At 41.6% G+C, this 24,525-nt stretch overlaps 1 protein-coding gene across 4 annotated transcripts in view; it reads right to left on the reverse strand.

The window, feature by feature from the left end:
• The window catches only part of ASTN1 (astrotactin 1), a 281,624-nt gene that overhangs the window by 170,766 nt on the left and 86,333 nt on the right, over window positions 1–24,525 (reverse strand). For all 4 annotated transcript variants that reach the window (XM_070396322.1, XM_070396324.1, XM_070396323.1 and 1 more), the window contains exon 2: window positions 10,642–10,829. In XM_070396322.1, the coding sequence (XP_070252423.1) occupies window positions 10,642–10,829 (188 nt within the window). The remainder of the gene's footprint in view (window positions 1–10,641; window positions 10,830–24,525) is intronic.

The raw sequence follows: 24,525 nt of genomic DNA on the forward strand, positions 1-24,525 counted from the left end.
GGCAGTATCAAGACTTCCCCACATATACCTGACCTCCCCACATGTACTAAAGAGACCTCTATGCAACCTTGAGGAGGGCCCATTGGCATCAGCCAATCCTAGAGGCAAGATTATTTTTTTCTTTTTGTTAATCCTCACCTGAGGATATTTTTTCCATTGATTTTTTTTTAGAAAGAGAGTGGAAGGTAGGGAGGGGTGAGTGAGAGGGAGGGAGATACAAAGAGAAACATAGATGAGAGACACATGGATTGGTTGCCTTCTGCACATGCCCCATCAGGGATTAGAGATTGAACCTGCAACCCAGGTATGTGCCCTTGACCGAGAATTGAGCCTGTGACCCTTTGGTGCATGGGCTGATGTTCTAACCACTGGCTCACACCAGCCAGGGCAAGGCAAGATTCATAATAAACTTTAGCAGAATTTTGAGAGGGTCACAGATGACTTTATGAGGGGAGATCTTAATATGATCTATCTTTAGCCTCATCAGCAAGGCAAAGAGCCACCACTAACTATTAAAGTCTTACATATCAGTCCCACACAAACCAACTTGATCCTGACATGTCCGCAAGCATACTCTACTCCCATACATGTGTGAACACCTCTAGTAGGTATTTTGCTTTAAGAGGCTGTTCTAACATATCTGTGTTTGTTTTTTTAAATAATAGTCTACTGTGTATGTCACAGTTGAAACCAAGCAGGGGCCATCAGCTACACAGAGAAGAAAAATAGCATATTTTTCATCAGTATCCTCTTTAGACTACTCTTGTCAAGTTGAAGCATATTTTTGTTTTCATCAAATTTTGTCTTCACTAAACCCTTTAATACCTCACAGGAGAGGCTAATGTGCTTACATGTCACATGAATTGAATACCGCATGCCTTAAATATGTAGCAAGAACAACCTTTGTCAATGCCTGCCTTAAGTGACAATTGCAACCAATCGATGGGAAGCTGACGAAAACTAGCAAACTATTATCTTTACATTGCAAGTACAACCCTATCACTTCTACCAAATTACTAGATTTTAGTCTTTGTTTGGGCTCTGTAGACAAAATGAGGAGAAAGTACTAGATCAGGGCCAGCAAACTATGACCTCTAGGCCAAATGTGGTCCACTGCCGGTTTGTATAAAGTTTTATTGGAACACAGCCACACCCATTCACTAACATATTGTGTATGGCTGCTTTCGCACTACAATGGCAAGAGATGGGTAATTGCAACAGAGCTCATAGAGCCCTGGCCTAACTTTCTGCCATTCTCCATGCTAGCTAGCATTCCCATGGGCCAGGCATGATATAGAGCTGCTACATCTACTATCAAATCCAGTCTGTCTCCAATCAGAGCCCATTGGTGTGATGGAAGTAGGTTTGAGGGCATATTTACAGACAAACTTCAGGTCTGTGAGGGAATACCAAAGTTTTGATAGGGGCAGGAAGCGTGGGGAAGACAGCATGACCTGGAGGAAAGGTAACAGCATTAGGAATAAGCATCTGAATGGTGAATACACCCACCATTCCATGTCTTCTGTTCCCTGTTGTGAATGTAATAACAATCTGTATGTGTGGATACCTGGGCAGAAAAGGAATTCCCATAATGACATCATTTGGTTTGATGAAAAAATAAATTGGTGAAGTTCTTCCAGGGAAGCTTGTAGCTGGGCTTATCACCCTAAACCATAATACAGCTGCTAGGGAACCCTATAAACAATGAAACAGAAGCAGCTTAACAATGTCCTGGATGTACATGACCGCATCCCGGCTTTGTAAGGGCTCATTCCGTTGCCCTGATGTCCCTAATTGCCTTGGTGTTTTCCCTAAGTATGACTCCTCTAGGACTCCTCTAAGAGGTTGCTATGATCCCAGCTGCTTTTCTGCCTCTCTAAGGTAGTGGCCACCGGGTAACACATTGCACACAGAATTGTTACAGGGAGCTTGCATGACATCCCAAGAGTTTACCTAGTTAATATTTACTGGGCACTCCCATGGGCCAGGCATTATAGGAAGTGCTTAATAAAAATCATCTCATGCAATCATCAAAACAGCTTACAAAGCAGAATCTATTATCATTACCATTTTATAGATGAGGAGAATGAGTTTAGAGAGATTAAGCAATTTGTCCGAGGTCACTAGAAAATCTAGTAAGTGGTAGAACTAGGATTTCAATTGGTCTCTCTGATAGCAAAGCCTTTGCTATAAAACACTTCACTCAAGTTCAACATCAGAGACTATAGTCCTCATCGGCTTCTCAATGACCTTTGCTCAGAGCCAACCTCAGGCTTCTTTGCAATGCTTGATCTTTTTGTCCAATCTAGCTCTGCAACTTCTGAAGGGGCTCAGAGACTCCTCCATGATAACATCTTATCCAGTTCTCTAGGCGCCTCTTCCTCATCTCCACCAAGCGAAGAGTTTCTGTTGCACTAGCTGAGAGAGCAAAGTGACCCCACCGCCTGGAAAACGGGAGAGACCAGCTGATTCTGGTGCCACCAAGCAGTACAGTCCCACAGCAGACTGAGGTCAGAGGTCCGACACACTGGCCTTGAAAATACCAGCTCCACCTGTGTGACCTTGATTCTGGGATTTTCTTTCTCTAAGTCACAATGGGGGAAAATGCACATCTAATTTCACCAGGCTGCTATGGGACTTGATTGATATTATGCAGGAAAATAATCTTACACCCTCCCTGGTACACAGTGAGCAAAGTGATAGCTTCATTACTATGACTACTGCCAGTTCTTAATATTGATTTGAACCCTGAAGAGGTTACAGCTCCTGCTTTCAAAAGGATCTTGAGGGGTTTTGGGAACTAAGTACTTAAAAGTAAATTGTTGGCTTCTCTATCAAGTGAGTTAAATGGCGGTACAGAACATTACATCAAGTTGCTAAAAGGTATTAGTATCCTTGTGAAAAATTGGCCTCTTGGCTATTTTCCTTGTTGTCTGGAAAAATGAGGTGACTTAAGGCTTCCATGAGCTTCAATAAAGGAAACACCAGAATTGTAACAAGGATGTAAAAATGGAAAGGAATGGAGAAGACGGTGCATTCCACCTGGCTCTTAGTTTTGCCAAAGGCCATCCTCAAATGTTAAGCATTAATAATATGATTGAATGTCCCTTGAAAGCAGAATCTTGTATTATTAATTTTCTATCTCCTTAGTAGCTAAAAAAAATACCTCAAGTCTGACAGATATTGTTAAATGAAAGAATCAATATCTAAATAAATAAATGAGTCAATGATTCTTTTAAATCAATAATAGGCCAATAATGCTTTTAAAATGCTTCTTGAATTTCTAAAAATTTACTCTGAAAGTGTGAAAGGATGTATATGAAGCAGCCGAAGTCTATTGTTACATGACTTTCACAATTTTAGAGTTGGAAACCCGTAACTGTCCTCTTCCCTTCCCTGCCAATAAACCCATGGCCAGCTGTGAGGTGGCATGGCTGAAGCCAAGGTGGGCAGGTGGGTTTAGCCACGCTGAACAGATCTGAGCTTTTGGGGTTAGCTGCCTGGTGCAGCTACAGAGAGAAAGATCTGTGTTCCACAGTAGTTGTGGGTCCTAGTGCTCATAGAGTTAGTAGTTTTGCAGTAACAATGAGGAAAAGTGTCAGATGAGTCTTAGCAGACAGAATTCAACAAAACAACAAAAGCTGATAAGAGGACAAGAAATAGACATATATTGGCCACTTAATGTGGGCCAGAATATGAGCTAGCTGCTTCTCATAGTCTAGACTGCCAAGGGCCTCAATTCAAATCCTGGCTCTGCAACCTAATAGTTGCTTAATTTTAGGTAAGTTACTTAGCTTGTCTGGCCCTCAATCGCCTCATCTGCAAAATGGGAAAATAATAAACCCTACCCTCATGGTGTTGTGATGAAAATAATAAAAATAAGATAATATACATTGAAAATACTTAGCATCGGCACATAGTAGGTACAAAATAAGATGATGATAATGATGATATCATTTAATCCTTCTCTCTACAAGGTAGACGGTACTATGTCCATTGTGTTGAATGACAAAGTCAGTCTCTGCTAAAGGAAGTGGTTCTGAGCTGTGCCTAGAACAGGGATGGTCATTTTCTGTGCCACAGAAGCCCACCTCTTCATAACAACAGCCAATAGAAGGTTAGGGTTACATCCACCTATGGCAGTGGTTCTCAATCTTCTGGCCCTTTAAATACAGTTCCTCATGTTGTGACCCAACCATAAAATTATGTTCGTTGCTACTTCATAACTGTAATGTTGCTACTGTTATGAATCATAATGTAAATATCTGATATCCAGGATGGTCTTAGGCGACCCCTGTGAAAGGGTCGTTTGACCGCCAGAGGGGTCGCGACACACAGATTGAGAACCGCTGACCTATGGGATAACTTGATAGGAAAAGCTCTGAACAGGAACTGTAGCAACTGGGTAGAGCCATCTGCTTCTCTCCCAAAGAAGTAAGAACAAGAGACAAAAAACAGGGACTCTGACAGCCACAAGAACAAAGCTGGAAACCTTGTAAGACTGAGAGAAGTCAGGAGGGGTCAAAAGTGAGGTGACGTGATGAGCAAATGGAAAATAGAAACATATAAAAGCAATGAAGCCGGGAGGGGGCGTGGATTTAGAGACTATAAGACATAGAAACCAATTCATAGCAACAGGAGCAATAAAACAGGTGTGGAAGAGCCAAGCCACTGCTGAGGCTGACAAGATGACATAGATCAGTGATGGTGAACCTTTTGAGCTCAGCGTGTCAGCATTTTGAAAAACCCTAACTTAACTCTGGTGCCATGTCACATATAGAAATTTTTTTATATTTGCAACAATAGTAAAACAAAGACTTATATTTTTGATATTTATTTTATATATTTAAATGCCATTTAACAAAGAAAAATCAACCAAAAAAATGAGTTCGCGTGTCACCTCTGACACACGTGTCATAGGTTCGCCATCACTGACATAGATCCTGCATGACCTACAGTTCCAGGCTTCATGAAATTCTGTTTGAATTCTGTTTTAATCAGAGGATTCTTGTCTCCCTTACCTCCATATGAATTTCTATTGTAAAACTCCATTACAGAGAAGGACAGAGGGGGTCACCATTCTTTATCACTTAAAAGTCTAACCAATGCATCCATTTCACAGACGAGGTAATAAATCTTCCCAAAAAAGTCAGCCAATTACCCACCATAGTAAAGCCAGCCTTAGAAGCCCACCTTCCAACTCCAAACCCAGTGTTTCTTTCCACTATATCCCAGCTCCAGAGGAACATGGAAGGGTGGCAGCAAGACGAAGTTAGCTGAGCAATTGAATGGCTAACAGACCCCCATGTACCTGTAAGAGATGCACAGACAAATTATGGTGCCGGGTGAGGAGGTTTGCAAGCCAAACCTTCTTTGGCTCTTGGAATAGCCTTTGAAGGAACCCTGATATCCAGTCTTTTGCATAGCAGTCTTTCAGAGCAAAGACCCAAAGCAAAGAAGTTCTGTTTTCAGGGATTTTGTTGATTATTTTAGGAACTGCACCCCACTTTCCTAATGCAAGGCAGAGTACACAGTAATGAGTCTGGCAGGTGGGCGGCACGCCAGTCAGGCAGTCCAGTCCCAAGATGCATGATGGCTTGAATTGCTAGAAAAACTCGTTGCACTGAATCAGGACCCATCTTTTTGTATCTTCCAATTTATTGCCCTAGCTCTGCCCTTCATAGTAAGGCATGACACATTTAACTCCTCCATTTGATTCTTAAAGGTAAAAAAGATCAGCACTGATAAATGAGGACATCCTCAGTCAGAACTACAAAAATAATATCAATAATAAAGATATAAAAGTAACCCTGATTAATAATTTTTGTAACAGATTTCTGAAGGCAAAAGGTATTGACAGAGAAGGCATCTCACCATCCCTCCTCTGCCCATGACCACTTAGTAAGTACCTGGTGGTCTTGGTGGACATAGTGATGACCACTTGGAATTGCTTTTCTCTGCTCTGGAAGTGGCTGAGCTTTAGGAGTGAAATGAAGACAACTTCAAGCAAAGTCACATGTGTTGCACAGTCAGCTGGACCAAACTCAAATGTAACAGTGAGAGAAAGGATGGGTCCCATGGCACAAAGTCTTCTGCAGTCTTGGAAACACGGCCCTTGTGGCTCCCATAAAAGTTCTGTGGGCTTTCTACTCAACTCAGCCCCAAATGTTACTTCCCTAGACTGGAACTTCCCTAGAGTGTCAATTCTGTTCCTGCACTCTAGGACTCCACAAAAGCACCTGTGGTCTCTTTTGTCCCTAAACCTTGTTGTCTTCATGTTTCTCCCTAAAGAAAAAATGTCTCTTGAACTCATCAGAGGTTCCCAGAAACAAGGAGCTTGGGGATACCTGAGGAGCCAGCAGTCAAGGCCACAGGAGCCTGTAGACAATGGCCAATGAGCTTCATGCAGGGGAGGTGGGGGCTTTGAGTGGGCTAGACAGCCTCAGCAGCACCCACGCTTGATTAATGGACTTTATCCTCAGGGGGATAGACAAATGCACAAAGATTATTTTCCCCCACAATTGTGAATTGTGCCTAAGAAGGCTGAACTATAAAAGATATTACTTATCAGTCGGAATTATCACTACAAAATATACATCAACGCACAGTATTTTTGAAAGGCTATTTGCTGTGAAAAATGCACTTAACCAACCTGGCTGCAATATAGCAAGTCTATTAACACTGCCATCTTTAATTACAAAGATGAAATATATAGATAATACATTAAAATTCTATTAGACATCATTAAACTCTTTTACATACTTGAAGAAAAATGTAGATCATATGGTAAATTAGCAAAAGTAAAATATGGAAATGTTAATCCACACAGAGTCTGAATAGCCGATATAAAGTCATATTAAACCCGATCTTCTTAGGAATAAACAATCTGCTTCTTACTAAAGATTTATCTGACTTCTGGTTTAAACTCAGACATCAATTTTCATTTGATGATTTTGCCTTCGCTTGTTCAAGAGTTTGCAAAAAACTACCCGTGTGTACTTTTGTAGTTTTAAATGCCAATTATCCTGCAAAATTTGAAATAAATCTCTTCAGCCAAGTTTGAGTCACAAAGGAGGTTAATATACATTGTTTGACCTGCAGAGCAATGATATAAGATTTCAGGAGGGAAGTCCAATTATTCTACACTAGGAAGAAATGGTAGCATTTTGGTGAAAAAATTATTAAAAATTTTAGGATGCGATTGAAAAAATAACAAAAGTAAAATGTTTTTCAAAGTTTAAAATTGCCCAGTTCCCAACCGAGGTATTGGTTTTCTGCCAGCCCACAATTTGCTGATGGTGTATTTGTACTGGGCACCGTGGAGGAAATGACTTAATGATTCTCATTCACACAATGTCATAAAGATACCAAAAAAGGTTTTTCTGTGTTTCTCATTCTCTCATTACTTCTATTTTGTGTTTAAAACAAAACATGGTAAATGCAAAATATAAACAGCAATCCCTGCATCGAGACAAGATGAACAAGAAAAGGTATAAATATGAAATGAAAGAAATGTAAAGCTTAAGGTTTTTCACAGAACCATTAATTTCCTTTACACATATTGGAAATAGTTAGGATTATCAGTTATGCTTTTAAATATATTTTTTTAATAAGAGAGAAAAGGTTAGATGTATTCATGTTTTAATAAACACCTTAACTTTTCTCTTTTTCAAATTATGCTAATGGGTCCAAACTAAAACTATACCAATAGTCATCATTATAGTTAATGAAAAATAGCACCACTTTTGTTATTTCATAAAAGCGTTTGGGCAGTAAGATTTCATTCAAGTGCATTTTGCTGCCCAACACTGTTATTGGTCAAAGCATTTTGCTATCTTCTCACATTTATAATGTTGTCATTCTGGATGCCTCAACTAGTTGCCTAGTTTATATCCGAAGAAGATGGTATAAAGAATATCAGATAAAGTCTATCCATCTCTGCATTTCTTAAGACATAAGAGACTCTAGGAATCACATCTTCAAACACAATACCCTCAGGCTTGATTTCTAAGCTGAGGGCAAATACACAACTGCAGCTTTGAAACTGACTACAATAGACTCAGCATAGGAGAGGCAGTGTGGGAGGTGGTGGTGTGGATTGGGAATGGAGGAAGGTGAGCAGCAAGCTGGGCTGCAGGGGACTACATTGACCACATCATCTTTGAGGAGGATGGGAGGTGGTACTTATATCTTTAGTTCATCCGGGGAACTCTACTCTCCTGCAGAAGTCAAAGGACTACTTAAATTTTTCAATCACATGTGGGCCTTTCCAAGGGGCCAAGCCAGGGACAAACACAAGACCTGTCCACTCTCACCCTTTGCCCACTGCTTTTTAACCTCTGCCTCCCCCAGCCTCATTGAAAATAACTTAGTTTAAATAAAGCTGGAGGAATATTATCTTCCATTTTATTTGGGAAAGAGAATGTCATTAGTGGTCTGCCATGGTGACCAGTAGCATATGAAGGAAAGGTCTAAGGCACAGCAATAAGGCTGACTTTTGTTCTCTTTCCATTTAAATGTCCATTGTCCATTAACCCCTGCCCAGGGGTCTCAAGAAAAGCATGGCATTCATAATGCAGGGTTTCTCACAGGGGCTGTTATATTTATGAGCACAACGTATTTCCTCATATACTTTGACATTCTTGATCAGTGTATTTCTATCGTCACTGCCATCCGCATTCACAAATGTGTGTGTGCACACACACACACAAGAACACACAGACACACAGACACACACACTCCTCTAGAGAAGGTACCGAAATACCTCCATCTGAGGATAGACAGTGCGGTCCTTGCCACACTGAAAATATGAGGTAGCAACCAGGACAAGCATTAGATTGTCTCGCCAGGATCTTCACAGGACTCCCCCACCCCAACTAAACACTCCTTCTGACATGCTACTTATCTTAACTTCTTGTATTCAAGGTCTTTCTTTTAGACAAAAATCACACCCAGTATTAGTTCTTGGGAATCTCAATACTTATATTTGGTGTGAAAAAGACAGGTTCTTTGACATGGTCTTGGACTAAAAGAAACAAAACAAAAACCAACCATGAAAGGCTGTGGATAGCTGGTGGGAAGCCACCCTGTACCCATTTTTTCACTCAGACCATATTATTAGAGTGAAGACAACAGGGCCTCCACATCACATCTGTCACCGTGGTCAATGTCGGGCTGATTCCTCAGATCAGACTGACCTCACCACTCCCTGGAAACTACAAACTATACTACAGACAGCCTTCTCTGAGAAAGGAAACACTGGCCTTTGATTATGGATGTACAAGTACAGTAACTCCCATGTTATAAACCTCAGTTCATTTGTAAATATGGGGCATAGCAATCTCATTTATTGCCTTCTAGCATATTTGGACATTGAGATTTAACATTTGCTGTTCAAAAATTCTTTTCTTGACTAGATAGTTTATATAAAGTAGCTTATGTGTATGCAGGTAATCTATTGAGCCAGTTATTCATAGGGACACGGATTGAGGAAGATATAGAAGGATTACATTCTGAGATTTTATGAGAGATTCTTATGGGGAAAGTTTCTATGCCAACTATTTGGATAATGAAAATTTACATATATCTAAAATGTGTTTCAGTTTCCTCCGATCTGATACAAAAAACTAAACAGCGTGTAGTGATGGTACCAGAATAATAAATGATTGAAGTTTACACCAAAACCTAGATTGGTTCTCAGCTGAATTTCCTAACAGTAGACTAGCCTATGCCCTCCATACATATGGCTCATGGCTAATCTGTCAAGCCTCAATTTGCTCTCAGGTTACCCTAGGAGCAGAAGATGTATTGGCTTTGCCAATATAATACAAATACATAAAATATCAAGTAAAACAGGTATTTTCTATCTGCATTGGGAAATTCAATCATTTATTCCAGAAATATTTATTAAGCATTAAGTATGTGAGTGCATTGTTCTAAGTGCTAAGGATACAGTGATGAATGATACACCATCAAAGAAAACCCCTACCTGCCATTGTACAAACTTCTAGTGAGATTTTAAAATACAAGTTCCTAGGACTTTAGGAATACTATTTTAATGTTTTTGAGAAAAAAATCTGCTAATTAGGATCTTCTAAACTTTTTTTTTTTAATTTCTGAGTAGGTGAAGGGTTACTGATGGTGAAGTTTCTGAGCTGGGCTAGAGGGAGGGACTAGTATCTATTGCCATGACCTTTCTTGTATGAGGAGAGACTACCAGGATGCTGACTTTCTCCCAGGTGATGCAAGAGGGAAGAGGAGTTGGTAGCATCAAGCAGCTTGGCTATTCAATCATTTGGTCAACATTTATGGTACAACTATTATAAGATATCTGGATATACGAGTTGAATAATTTCTTTCTAAGACAGTCTACTGTTCCTGTCTATTGCTGATGGTTTGTGAAAACTCTATGCCTAGGCATGCTCCTACAGAGAACAGTTGGGTAATGGTGCTGTGGAAATAACTGCAACTTTTACTGACACCACAGGTGGATTGCTTTCCCATAAATGGAAAATTATTCATTAACATGATCAGTGATCATTATGGCATTGGGTCTTACAGAGCTGTGTGTTGGCACCAAGACACTTAATGTCAAGGTAATGTAAGCCATGGCCTGAGAGGTGAAGGCCATGCTGCTCTTACCATGACTGAGATGTGCAGGATCCTCAGCTCCTCCTCTGCTGACTCATGCTGCGGTTCTTCGGTTGGGTCTTGTCCAGGAAGGGTTGGGGCACCATCTTGGTGATGGATATGAAAAAGTAAAGTGCCATTCTCCAGCCACTGCTGCCTCCAGCGCACCAGAGGGATGTCCTCTGTGTTCCCTGAGATCTCTAGAGGACAAACAGCAAAGGCACAGATCAGAATTCCAGCTGTACCAGACCAAATCTTCTTACTCATCTTCTTCATAGACACTGGTACCGATTAGCCAGCATCAGAGGAAGACAACATAGGGTTCCAACTACAGTTAGGTCAGACTTACTGCTGCTCCAAATGTCAAGGAGTGGAAGAGACCCTGAGAAGAAAATTATCCCCCATCGGTCTTAGCACTATAATCTAGCGAGACAGCCTCTCACACATTGAGAAAAAGACCAGGTAAAAATTCAAGTTCTTCCCGCTATTTCTATGATCAATAGCAGCCTTTACCCAGCACAGTTTGAATATCCTGATAGCTCCCCCTGGGGTAAATGCAAGGTTGCTTTCCTCTTGTAAATTTGTGAAAGTGTGAGTTCCCTAGCAATTGCTCCTAGATACCAGCGAATCGAATCTACCATGGAGAGAGTTGGTAATTACCATGCAGAGAACTGGTACTTATGGAAACATCCTGGAAGATTACTGCAGAGCAACTGGGCTGACAGGTTATTTCTAAAACCATAATCATTTTCTGCAGAGTCCACTGGAGATGTCTGATACTGGTGTGGCAGATAAAATAATGTTTTGATTCCCTTTAAATTTTCTCTTCACTTTTGCAGAGCAAAGATGGTGTACATGGAGAGGGTGGTGCAGGCACAAGACATTCCTAAGAGCAGACATCCACCTGCCCTCAGGGCATTAGATTGAGACACTGGTCTATCACCAACAAATCAATAACAAAATTCCAAACATGCACCTCATACCATAGGTGCTAAGCTCCTGCTGCAGAGGCCACTGTGATATGACCCTCTCACTAATATTCCTAAGCAACACCAGGTCAAAGCTTTGAGACGTTCCACAACAGAGACCTGATCAACCCAGTCCCTCCTAAACTTCATTGGCCCCAGACCATTTCTTCTTTACTATTACCACCAGGGAACTAACCTTCTGCTGAACACACTTGGGCAAAGCTCTGCTTTCTAAAACTTCCTTTTTGTAAGGTATGGCTTCTCCCAAAATTTATCACCTTTGACCAAAAAACTAATTCCACATAGACAGAAAAAAGATTTAATAAAACACATTCAGAAGAATATTCTCATCAAGTACCACGACCATAAAGAGGAAAGCAATTTTAAATATTTATGGAGTTTATAAATACCTTTCACTATTTGTATGAGGACACAAATGATGTTCTGATTTATTTATTTATATATTTATTCACTTATTTAACAGACACATACTGGCCATATATTAAGCATCAGACCCTATTCTGGGCACTAAGACACGAATCCCCATGAGGCCCTTGACAAGTTCTCTAAAGCTGGGGTTGACAACCTTTCGGACCTCGTAGACCATTGGTTGGCGACTGCTGCTCTAAAGTAACCCACCGTGAGTGAGCGTGGGTTAAGTGCTACAATACATGCATGGCAGCATTCTGTGGGAACGTAGGAGGAGGCAAGACTCATCTTGCCTGGGTAGAAGGGTGAAGGAGAGAGGAACATAGCCTTCTTTTTAGAAGATAATACTGGTTTGGGCCTTGAAGTATGGGCGATTTCCCTTTAATAGGCAGGTAAGTGGGGAGAAGACATTCAGACCCTGATAAGAGAATGAGGAGGAGGAGGAAGAATGTGAGCCATTCCTCTCAGGGTGGGTGAGTGACAAGAATCTTTATGAGGCACTGGTCATGGCTAGTATCTAGAAGACACTGATATGATCGCCTATCTCACACCACAGACCAGGGCAGAGTAACAGCAGGGTGTGATGGAGGACCAGCAAGCAGCAAAGACTTAGCCCTTCTCCCTGATCGCCTAGGGCCATGGTTGGCAAACCGAGGCTCGTGAGCCACATGCAGCTCTTTGGTCCCTTCAGTGTGGCTGGGCTAGAGGGAATCACACACAGTGCGATTGAAACTTTGTGGCCCATGCGCAGAAGTCCGTATTTTGTGGAAGAGCTGGTATTTTGTGGAAGAGCCGGTATTTTGTGGAAGAGCCACACTGAAGGGGCCAAAGAGCCGTGTGTGGCTCGAGAGCCGCAGTTTGCCAACCACTGGCCTAGGGGACTCAGTTACCCCGATGGGTGCTGGACTGACAAGCTGTCCATGCTCTGGGATGTGCCTGGCATAGCATCCAGCAAGCTGCAGTGGGCAGAGGGTGTGAGAATGGATGATTCCCTACATCTCCGCCTAGTGCCTCAGGCACAGCCCCATTTGTGGGTGAGGCAGGGACTCAGGCTTCCCGATTCACCTTTCCTCTAAGGAGGTTTTCCAATTCCCAGGTGAATAGAAACCCTTGGGCTTGCCTCCGGGGGTGCCTGCTTAGACTAGTAGAAACCCCTCCAGTCACAAAACCCTACTAGGTGGCACTTACCCTCACCCATCAAGCCTTCACACCCAAGCACTGGGAAGATTCCTCCAGGGAAACATACCCTCCTCCTCTAAGTCCCTTTCCTGTTATTGTTGCAGAAACCAAACTCAGTCTCCTTCTCCCTATAGACATAAGTCACCAGCAGCACTAGTTCCTAATGGAGCACCTAGTGGTATAACTGAATCACCCAGCACAACACACACCCAACCTCCTGCCCGCACCTGGGATTTATTCCATACACGCTGGTGTCTCTTCAACCCTTCCTGTACCCATTCAGAGGGAAGCTAGCCTCTCATTGCTCTAAGCCAGTGATGGCGAACCTTTTGAGCTCAGCGTGTCAGCATTTTGAAAAACTCTAACTTAACTCTGGTGCCGTGTCACATATAGAAATTTTTTGATATTTGCAACCATAGTAAAACAAAGACTTATATTTTTTATATTTATTTTATATATTTAAATGCCATTTAACAAAGAAAAATCAACCAAAAAAATGAGTTCGCGTGTCACCTCTGACATGCGTGTCATAGGTTCGCCATCACTGCTCTAAGCAGTGATTCTCAACCTTCTGGCCCTTTAAATACAGTTCCTCATGTTATGACCCAACCATAAAATTATTTTCGTTGCTACTTCATAACTGTAATGTTGCTACTGTTATGAATCATAATGTAAATATCTGATATGCAGGATGGTCTTAGGCGACCCCTGTGAAAGGGTCGTTCGACTGCCAAAGGGGTCGCGACCCACAGGTTGAGAACCGCTGCCTAAAGCACTTAACAAACTGGATTTTTATTTCCCAGATCCTCATCAAGTGGGTCAGGCTTATTACATCTGTTTTAACTGTGGAAGCAAAGACAAGTCAATACCCAGACCAAGGTCACTGGGCATGACACAACAGGGAATGAAACAGATAAACTTCTGTCATTCCCCTCCACCCCCAGCACACACACTGTATGGCCCGACCTTTGAACATGCACAGAGTGAGGACGCACTTGAGGAGAAAGTCTGAGTGGTCTTTCAGGAGATTTTGTGCAGGACTTTAATTTATTACACAAGGAGTTAGTATTCCATGACTTTATTTAAAATTGAGATATAATTCACATACCCAGAAATTCACCCTTTCAAAGTATGCAATCTAGTGGTTTTTAGTGTATTCGCAAAGCTTTGCAACCATCATCGCTCTGATTCCACAACATTTTCATCAGCCCACAAAGAAGCCCCATATTCATTGGCCATCTAAGACTTTTTTTGGGAAGGAAGGTATTCTGCTGCAGGGTTCTAGGAGGGATGGTATCAAGGAAAAAACAGGTGCAGGGAGGGCACTGACAAATGCCCCCACGGGAAGGTGAGCGGAGAGCATTTCTGGCCTTGGCACCAGGCCAGTCCTCTGAACCTCTGTAGGTTTTTCACACCCCTCCTTATGGACGGCGATTTTCCCAGACCAGACTCATCACGCTGCAAGCTCACAGACTGAGGCTAAAGGAAGGAGGATGCCACGTCTGCCAGAGAGGGCACTGTCATATTTTAGATTCAAGATAATTAAGGAATGATGGCTTCTTCCTCAGCTTTTTTCCCTTTCTTGGCAGGACTTGACATGGAAGAGCTAAAATGCTAAACCTGGAATTATTTACTTATGCTATAGCAGGCCTGGGTCAACCAATGAAAAAACCACATGGGGCACAATAAATGTCTTGTGAATTTCATTGTCGATGGGCTGAGGTGGAGCCTAGAACATCAATGCAGTCACGTTGGACTGGATGTCAGCAGAATATCTCAAGAAGAGGAAATGCTCCCAGATTGCTTCGCCAATGCAAGGCTGTCCTAAGACTTCTAAGAAGCAAACAGGGATGGTAATAAAATAGTTACTCTAGTCCAAGGCCCCTTGTGCACTGCACCTGAGGCTCAGACAGGACCTTTTCTATAATGTACTGAATAAACCAAGTGCCAACAGGAGCCCACACAAGCATCTCAGGCTATCACAGATGACATGAGCACTGAAGCTATCATCACACTTGGAGCTGAGATCTCTGAAAGGGTATACTGTCCTGACTTTCAGCGTGTCTATTCTTTCGTTCCACAGCCCTCACATCCTAAGTACCTCCCAAAATTCTGGAATTAACTGGAATACACAGAAACTAGGGTACCATTTATTCCTGGACACAACGAATATTTTTGGAGCATACCATTTTTGCCAGTCAGTCAACTGTGTGACATGGTCCTTACTTTCAAGGAGCTTTTGGTCTAGTAAGAAATTGAAGACATGGCCATGAGTAAGTCCTCTAAACAGTAATAGCAGTGCTGAGTGAGAGGGTAGAAACTGGCTGGGCATAACCCCAGGGGAAGAGGTAAAATGTTGGGAGGTGACTGCTGATGAAGGGAATGGTATGTGCAAAGGAACAGCAAAACAATGTGTGTTTGCAAAACTGAGGCAGGTCCAGTGATGCTGCAGGATGGAGGATATGCAGAGATTAGTGGAGGACTGAGGCTAAAAAACAATGCAGATTGGTGTCAATTGTGAAAGTTGTGAATGCCAGTTTAAGGAGTTAGGGGCTAATAGGAAATCATACACAGTTTTATTAAGCAGAGGAGAAAATAAAGCCACGATTAAGAAAGACCTATAAAGAGAGTGGCAAACAGACTAGATTTAATCAATCTCACTCTGTGACTTTGATCCTAGAATCTACAGTGACCCAAATACTCAACCAGAGCCAGGAGACCCAAGTCTGGAATAACCTTCAAACTCAAAACTAGCTTTGAGTTTTCTCATCTGTATAAGGAGAAGCCGTATAGATGAATGTCAAGATTTTGGTAAAACTTTGTCCATCCACGATTCTATGTGTTAAAGGGTGTGCTTCACAGGACCACCTAAAGAGGCAATGACTTCAATGTCACAGACAATGTCAAATCATCTCTCAGGTCTATAGTATTCCACTTCTCCTTTCCCTCTGAGCATAGGGTGGACCAGTTTGGGATGATTTGATCAGAGCCTTTAAGAACCAGGCCCATCTTCAGACTGGATCTAAGGCTGGAGAGAAAGGTTCTCATCACACTGACACAGAAATGTGGCTTCTAAAGCAGAAACCCTGGAGCTTCTACATTCAACAAAGAATGTGGGTGATAGCAACTTGGTCAGGGAGAGTCACTCTAGAGCAGTGATGGCGAACCTATGACACGCGAACCTATGACACGCGAACTCATGTTTTTGGTTTATTTTTCTTTGTTAAATGGCATTTAAATATATAAAATAATTATCAAAAATATGTCTTTTTTTTACTATAGTTGCAAATATCAAAAAATTTCTATATGTGACACGGCATCAGAGTTAAGTTAGGGTTTTTCAAAATGCTGACACGCCGAGCTCAAAAGGTTCGCCATCACTGCTCTAGAGCAACAGTTGCCAATCGGTGGTCCGAGGACCACTGGTGGTCCGAAAGGTCCGAAAGGTTGGCAACTGCTGGTTTAAGGAAGCCTTTGGAACAGCGGTCGCCAACTGGTGGTCTGTGGATCACTGGTGGTCCATGAGGTCCGAAAGGTTGATGACCGCTGCTCTAGAGAATAACCTGGGATGAAGAAAGGCAACACGAAAGAGAGTAAGACAAAATCACATTAAAATCAGCCTCAGTCTGTGAGCTTGCAGCATTGTCCTTTAGTGGGATTAGGTCAGGACACCCAAAACTTGCTCCAAAATTTCCTTCTCTAGGAATTACACCTTCCTCATGATTTGCTTTAATCATTTCCTCACTCTCAGAATCCCTGAACTGTGTTTCTAAGACAATAATCATCATGTCTCAGGATCAAAATTTTTTCAAAAGGTAACTTCAGAAAGGACCAGATCCATGGTAATGTCTTTTTCAAAGAAATGGACAATTTAAAGTCCAATGTGGATTGGAATTGGGGAAATTCTCAAAGATCCTTTTAATTCACTGAATGACTCAATTTAGAGCAATCCTGGCATTTAGGCCCTTTTCCCTCCTGAGTTCCAAGCTGGATCCCATGGAGGAGCCATGAGGTGGCTCCAGTGACCAGGTCAAGCCAGGAAGAACTATTGACATGCCAATTATTTGCCTCATGTTGAGCGCACCTGCAGTCTTTCAGAGTTGAGGGTGACACCTGATGGCCATTACTCTTACAAGACCTTGCTTAGATCAAGATCTTCAAACCTACTGTTAATCTAAAAAAAACTTCCTCCAGCTAAATCTAGTCTAGCTTCTGAGAGAATTCCCCAGAGTTAGAAAATAACTGGATGAACTGAAAGACAAATAAAATGCACTACCACAAAACTGCCTGCTGTTAGAGGAAGGAAGGAGTGTCCATGGGTTACTAGTTTTACATGGTTGTTTTTCAATTCTATTAAGTACAGTATTGTGAATGGCCTCATATTCTTTATGAAAGAACTAGAGGCCTGGTGCACGGATTCATGCACTGGTGGGGTCCCCCGGCTAGGCCTGCACCCTCTCGCAATCCAGGACCCCTCGGGGGATGTTGGACTGCTGGTTTCAGCTCGACCCCCGCAGGCCCAGCTGAGGGACCCCACCAGTGCATGAATCCATGCACCAGGCCTGTGTTATGCATATAAGATCTTTGGTTAATCTCTTCCCGCCCTTCCCCTGCTCCCCTATCCTCTGAGATTCATCAGTCTCTTCCATGTTTCCATGCCTGTGCATTGAGTGTCTGCCCCTGGTGGTCAGTGTGCATCATAGCTACCAGTCAAACCATGGAACGGTCACTTAGGCTTTTATATATATAGATTACAAGGGAAAGGGAACATCTCTAAAAATAGAACATAGCAACTTCCCACCCTGTGCTATCTCAGCTACCATTCTGAGGTTCTGAGTGATGACAAGCTAGCTCAGGAATTTAGTGATAAAGCCAACTGTCCAAAACTAAGAATAACAAATGGGCCTTTTCCATCAGGGACTATAATTAAGGTTACCAAAGGTAGGCCTGTGATTGAATTATCCCTTTTACTCAATTCTTTTTTTACTTTCCTTTTCCCCCAACTCTAATTTCAGAGTTTGAAAGATATTGATGGTAGGTCTACTTTCCCACATGGCTTTATTATGGTCTTCCAACTGAAACTATTAACAGTGGCATTAACTTTCAACACCTTTGTAAGAAAATAACCTGCTTAAGTCAGGGGTTAATAACAGCAGAGGATCACTAATTATCCTGCAAATCTTTACCCTGGTATCAAACGTGACCCAAGCCTTTAATGTCTCTGGAACGGCAGCCTCTAAAGACCCCAACTTGTTCCATAAACATAATGACAGCAGTGCATTAGTGTCCTGGCCATCTGTGAAGAAAGATGAAGAACAAACGAAAAGCAGACAAAGTAGAAGGATGCAGAGAGAAAGGACAAAGTCAAAAGAAGTGAGGCAGCAACGTGCTTTGGGCTGAACTTGCTGGGTGTTCACACCTTTCACCACAGGGACCATCTGGTATGGAGTGCTGAGGTGACACAATCCTACTGCCAGAGTGAGAGCCACATAAAATGATTTAAGCAGCACAGATGCCAGGGACATGAAGGACTGTCTGAGGTTTGTGCCTATATAGACCCGGCTAAGTGAACAACAAAATGGGAGACAGCATAGTCATGAAGTCCTTTTGTGCAGATGCTCAGCATACAACTGAAAAAGGAACTCTCGTTGTGGTTCCTCTATTAAACTCAGTGCCTGCTGCTGCTTATCATCTAATTCTTGCTCCTCTGCCTCCAAATAGGCTTGAGCAAGGGCTGCTGGACTATGTGGGCAAAAGCTTAATAGTAAAATGGCTCCAAACTTCAAGAACCTCTCATGCAACAGATAGATGCCCAGGCAGCTCCTTTCTCAAGTACCTAGAACCTTTCAGACATGATGAGATTTGGAATGAAACTTTCCACTTGTGACCAGGAGAAGGACAATTAAATTCCTATTTTCCTGCTCAGTGACATTTGCTCCCTATGGAAAGAGCCTTAAAGCAGTAATGACCCAGTGATGAGAAAGGGAATGGCAGGTGGACAGGAGCCCTTGAACGGGAATCTGGGGGGATGAGGCTCTGCAATCTCTCTGGAGCTCATTTTTCTGATCTTCAAATGATTGCACTAGAAGGTCTGTAGGGACTCCGCAGCTCTAACCATGGTACTCAATGATACAAAACCACACAGGACAGTCAGCTCTAGTCACACACCCAAATCTGGTACAAGCCGAGTATATTTCTGCCAACTGGATAAAAGTCTCTGTGGAAGTTTTTCAAATCAGACTTTCTTCTTGGAGTTTGTAAAGCTTCTAGCTCAGCCCAGCCTATCCATTTTAGGGTAAAAATTGGCTATACTGAAATTTATGACAGTGACTTATGGAAACCGCATCAGTGGTCCCCAAGAAGAAAGAATCATCCACATACAGATGCCTCCAAGTAATTTCCAATGAATTATTTACCGGTGATCAATTATGTTTATGTAAACAAGGATAATCTAGATTTTAAAAAAACACACAAAAAAAACAACTTCACCTGATTTCTTTCTGCAACCCCATCAAGATCCCCGTATAGAGCTGTCCTCTACAATTCAAAAATGTTACCACCCACCACTTCTATTTTTCCCAAAGAGGTTGAAGGTGGGCTAAAATGAACCAAAAATGAGAGCAGGAGTGGTGTGAGAGACAGAAATAAGGACCCTCAATGGTCCATAGTAGGTTTTCTCCGAGGCAGGTGTGGGCAGGCGCTGTAGAACACAGAGGATGGCTTTTGAAATCAGGCTCATGAAAGCACTGAAGCTTTCTATGGATGCTGCTGGAAGTAGGTCACCGCGCTACTCTCTGCCAGCATGAATAGCAATCAAGCAACTCCGTGAACATTCTATTTACCTAGCCATGGAGATGAAAACATTCCCGTGGGGAGGAGTGCAGCCAAAAGGTTCTGACACAACCGGGGAGATGAGGAGGCATTCAAATGGCTTATGATTTCATCCAAAATGGTTTGCTTCTTCCTACCACAATGGTTCTCTGGATCTTTTCAAAGCTCTGCAAAGAGTTTATCCACATGATTCTCATTAAAGTCTTGTTTGAAAAAGGGGTGAGGGGAAGCCTAAAGCTCTTTGAAAAAAGGTAGGGTTATCTGAGCCACAGATGTATTGATAAGAAAAAATTTAAATATACCTAGTTCTATTCTCCACTGCCACCAATTGACCTTTGTAAATTGAGCTAACAGCATCCATTTAACAAAATCTGACATCAAGTAAGATGTGTAATAATATTTAAACTCTGTAATGTTAAAATATGTATTTACAGATCATTTCATACATTGTAATGAGAATAAGTCCTTTTGAAGCCTGCGCTTTCATGACTGGAATTCTGATTTGAGGTTTACACACCCTTGGGGGCCACGTCCTTGCAGTGTGGCACTGGAAGCAATAGGAATACCTGGGTTTGGCAATCTGGGGCCCTGGATGCAGGAAGGTTGCAAAGAAACTGCCTACCAGACCCAGGAGAACTCTGTTCCTCCTGAGTCCTCTTTCTCGGCCTCCAGGCTTTCATTGCCAAAGAGTTTAGTATTTGCTCTAATTCTTGATTCTGAACTATTCGGTGAGATCTCCTCTATGGCTCTCACTTTATAAAATGGATGGAAAATGAAATTGATAATGACAAAATATCACCTGAACATGACTTATAGAAGAGAATAGGCCATCACCTGTCTTGATTTATCTCCATTTCTAATTACTTCTCATCTAGTTGTATTTTTGTTATCATCTATGATTCAACTCAACAAGTAATGATGTACCTTTTATTCACTGGCTCTGTTAAGAAGCCCTTTCAACATTCATGAACTAACTTAGTCCTCTATAACCCTTTAATGTGGGTATTTATATCTCCATTTCATTGATAGGGAGTTCCAGAAAAGTCAACATACTTGAAGAAGTTCACTGGTTAGTGGGAAAATTAGAGGAGAAAAATCCTAGGGCTCCTGGCTTTAAGGCCTTTGTTCCTTTCCACTATTTCAATGTACATTCTCTTGCTCTGCAAATCTCAACCCCAGAATAATATAACTAAATTGATTGGCATTATCTGGCATATAATGAACACCAATCCACATCAATATCATCATCCATCAATACTGTATTTGTTATTGTCATGATTAGCATCATTCATATACATTCTAAAATTGTGCAATAATCTTGACAAAGTTAAATAAATAGTACCTTTAAATGACTCCAGCTGCTTAAGAATCTTCAAAAATCCAGGAACCTAAATCCAGGAATCCACCCATTTATAATGAGAAACCTGGTCCAAGTTGTGCTAGCACATTTCTCTAATGTTCCTGAGCAAACTTATACTCTTTGGGTAACTCTGATAAAACTCTATTTACATTCTTTGCTTTAAGACTCAGACACAGGACTTTCATGGAGGGATGCCAGGCTATCCATGCCCATTCAAGGCTGGCACACAAGGCCAGTCCAGTGAGCTTAGCAAGATGCTCAAGAATTAAGATGGGCAGGTCCTCCCAAGGGGATGTGGGAGTTGTGACTGAAATCAAGGAAGAGCAAAGGAGCAAAAATGAAGATGGTGTTAAAATAACAGGTGAACTTCCTTCAGTGGTAAACTGAGGCCTTTCCTGCAGAGTAGGCTGTGTAGATGCTTGTTATCATTGTCAAAAAGAAGAAACAACAGGAACTACAGGATATATGGGGGACCTCAAGAGAGAGATTCACCCTAATGAGAGGGATTGCAAATAAAATCTGATGGTGAGTCCTTGGCTTAGCTCCTGGCCTCAGGAAGCTTTTAAGAGTTCAATCTGAGATTCCTTATGAAAAGTTCCAGTAAAGCAGCCTTAAAAAGAGGTTATATGGGCAATCACTATCCTTGCTGCCTTTATGTTAATAACCAGGCCAAGATTAATTTTAAAAAATTAGTTTTACTGTGATTATCTTTGATTTAAAAATTGGGGTGATTGTACAGAAAGAAAACTATGCACCTCTGTAGATAATAGATTCTAGACCTGTTCATTGTCCTTGAGGTTTTGTTATGTATCTGTAAAATGGACAGGATCCTGAATTCTTCTAGTTTCCTCAAATATCTAGCTATGTTATGACTCTCCAAACTAATGTTTCCAATTTTCTCCCACCCTTCTGATTTGGAGTCACTAACAACAAAGAATGCTCTTAAATCTCGTAATGGACTATACCAGATCTTCACTAACCAAATGGTAACCAAATATCAGGAACCTGAACCTTGGGTCTACATCTCCCAATCAGAAAGGGCTCCCTAGGACTCGAGGAACTGCACACAGCTGAGGAACTCAAAATCAAAAGGATGAGGAAGACAAGTAGCTGACACTGATGTAGAATGTATCCACCCACAATGTCCGATCAAGACTTGATACTTCAAACGTGAAATCCTTTATTCTTCTCTTTTTTTCTCTTACTCTAGCATTGGCCTGGAAATATAAAGCCACTGTCCACATTTCCTGGGCCATTGTTAAGGAAGGTAAACTTTCAGGCTGATGGATTTGTCATCCAAGACTCAGATCTATCCATATGCTAAAGACCTCCTGGCCCTCCCTGTTACCAATTTCTTTTCTCTTCCCAATCAACCCACTCAGAAATATTTTACAAAGTTTAACTTTCACGACCAAAACATCCAGTGCCTTGTTTTTATCTTTCTCTGATTATAACTCTACCTGCTTAAATAGGCACCAATACCTATATAAATCTTAATACATATGCACTCCCTTGTGCTCATAATTTCCTACGTCAGTTCTGCCCCCAATCACAAAACGATCTCACCAGCAGCACCCATCTTTGCAAGGTATTTACATCAACTCTTTATTCCAGGCTAAGAGACTTGACTTGCCGAATGTGCTAAAAACCTAAATGACCCATGGTCTGAATGTCAAGTGCAAAGATCCCTGTGAATGAATCCATTTATAGTGCCACCTTGATGGGAATGGTTTGTGTTCATATAGGGTTTATCTTTGTCTGTGGTGGTTATCATTCTGCTTGGGCCTGTAAGTGCCCAGATGGCTGGCACATAACCAGACAATGCCTCTTAGGTTATGTAACTGTGCCCCTAACAGTTCCCAAATGAATGAGAAGCCTTATTGGTCAACTCCCCTGAATTTACATCATCAAGTTAGAAAGGACTCACCAGGAGCTTTTCATGATCCAAGAGTCACTTCTTTTGGCAGGTCCTTACTTCCCTGGTTAGGAGTAAATGTAAATGAGCTATGATCAAGAACCTCCCCTTAACTCTTGAAAGTATCAAGGAATCTGCTGCTAAAATAAACCTGCCCAACAAACAGATTCTCTGGCCAAAGTTGTTCTTGATAACAGGCTAGCCCTTGGTTATCTTTTAAATGAGCAAGGTGTTATACTGTAGCCAATACCACGTGCTGTAGCTGATTAATACTTCTGGAGAAGTTGAAACTCAGTTAACATAAGATGACCAAGGAAGCCTTAAAAACGCCTAAAAATTGGATTGCTGCCTTACTTTTGTTGAGTTCTTTAAATCTTTTGGAAATTAATCCTTTATCAGATGTATCACTGGCAAATATGTTCTCCCATGCAGTAGAATGCCTTTACATTTGGAGATGTATCAGCAAACATACTGCTACAAGAGATATCTGAGATTTTGCTGCCTATGGTTTCTTCTAAGACAGTGGTTCTCAACCTTGGCTGCACATTAGAATCACCTGGGAATCTTTTTAAAATCCTGATTTCTGGGCCTCATCCTCTGGAAATTCTGTTTCTTTGTTACTAATGTTGTGGCCTCACCCCATAACAAAGAAACAGAATTCCCGGAGGATGAGGCCCAGAAATAAGGATTTTAAAAAGATTCCCAGGTGATTCTAATGTGCAGCCAAGGTTGAGAACCACTGTTCTAGGATTTTTATGGTTTCACAACTTACATTTAAGCCTTTTATCCATTTTCAGTTTATTCTTGTGTATGGTGTAAGCTGGTAGTCTAGTTTCATTTTTTTTTTTGCACGTACTTATCAATTTCCCAACACCATTTATTGAAGAGACTGTCTTTACTCCATTGTATGTTCTTACCTCCTCTGTCAAATGTTAATAGAGCATAATGGCTCAATTTAAAAATAGGCAAAGGACCTAAATAGATACTTCTCCAAAGAGGACATACAGATGGCCAAGAGACATATAAAAAAATGCTCAAAGCCACTAATCATCAGAGAAATGCAAATTAGGTATCACTGCACACCTGCCAGAATGGCTACTATTAACAAATCAACACTATTGGTGGGAATGTAGACTGGTGCAGCCACTATGGAAAACTGTATGGAGTCTCCTCAAAAAAATTAAAAATGGAACTGCCAAAAATTAAAAATTGAC

Source organism: Myotis yumanensis, unplaced genomic scaffold (genome assembly GCF_028538775.1).
Source record: "Myotis yumanensis isolate MYYU_CA2020_CCGP unplaced genomic scaffold, mMyoYum1.0.hap1 SCAF_17, whole genome shotgun sequence".
Lineage (NCBI taxonomy): Eukaryota > Metazoa > Chordata > Mammalia > Chiroptera > Vespertilionidae > Myotis > Myotis yumanensis.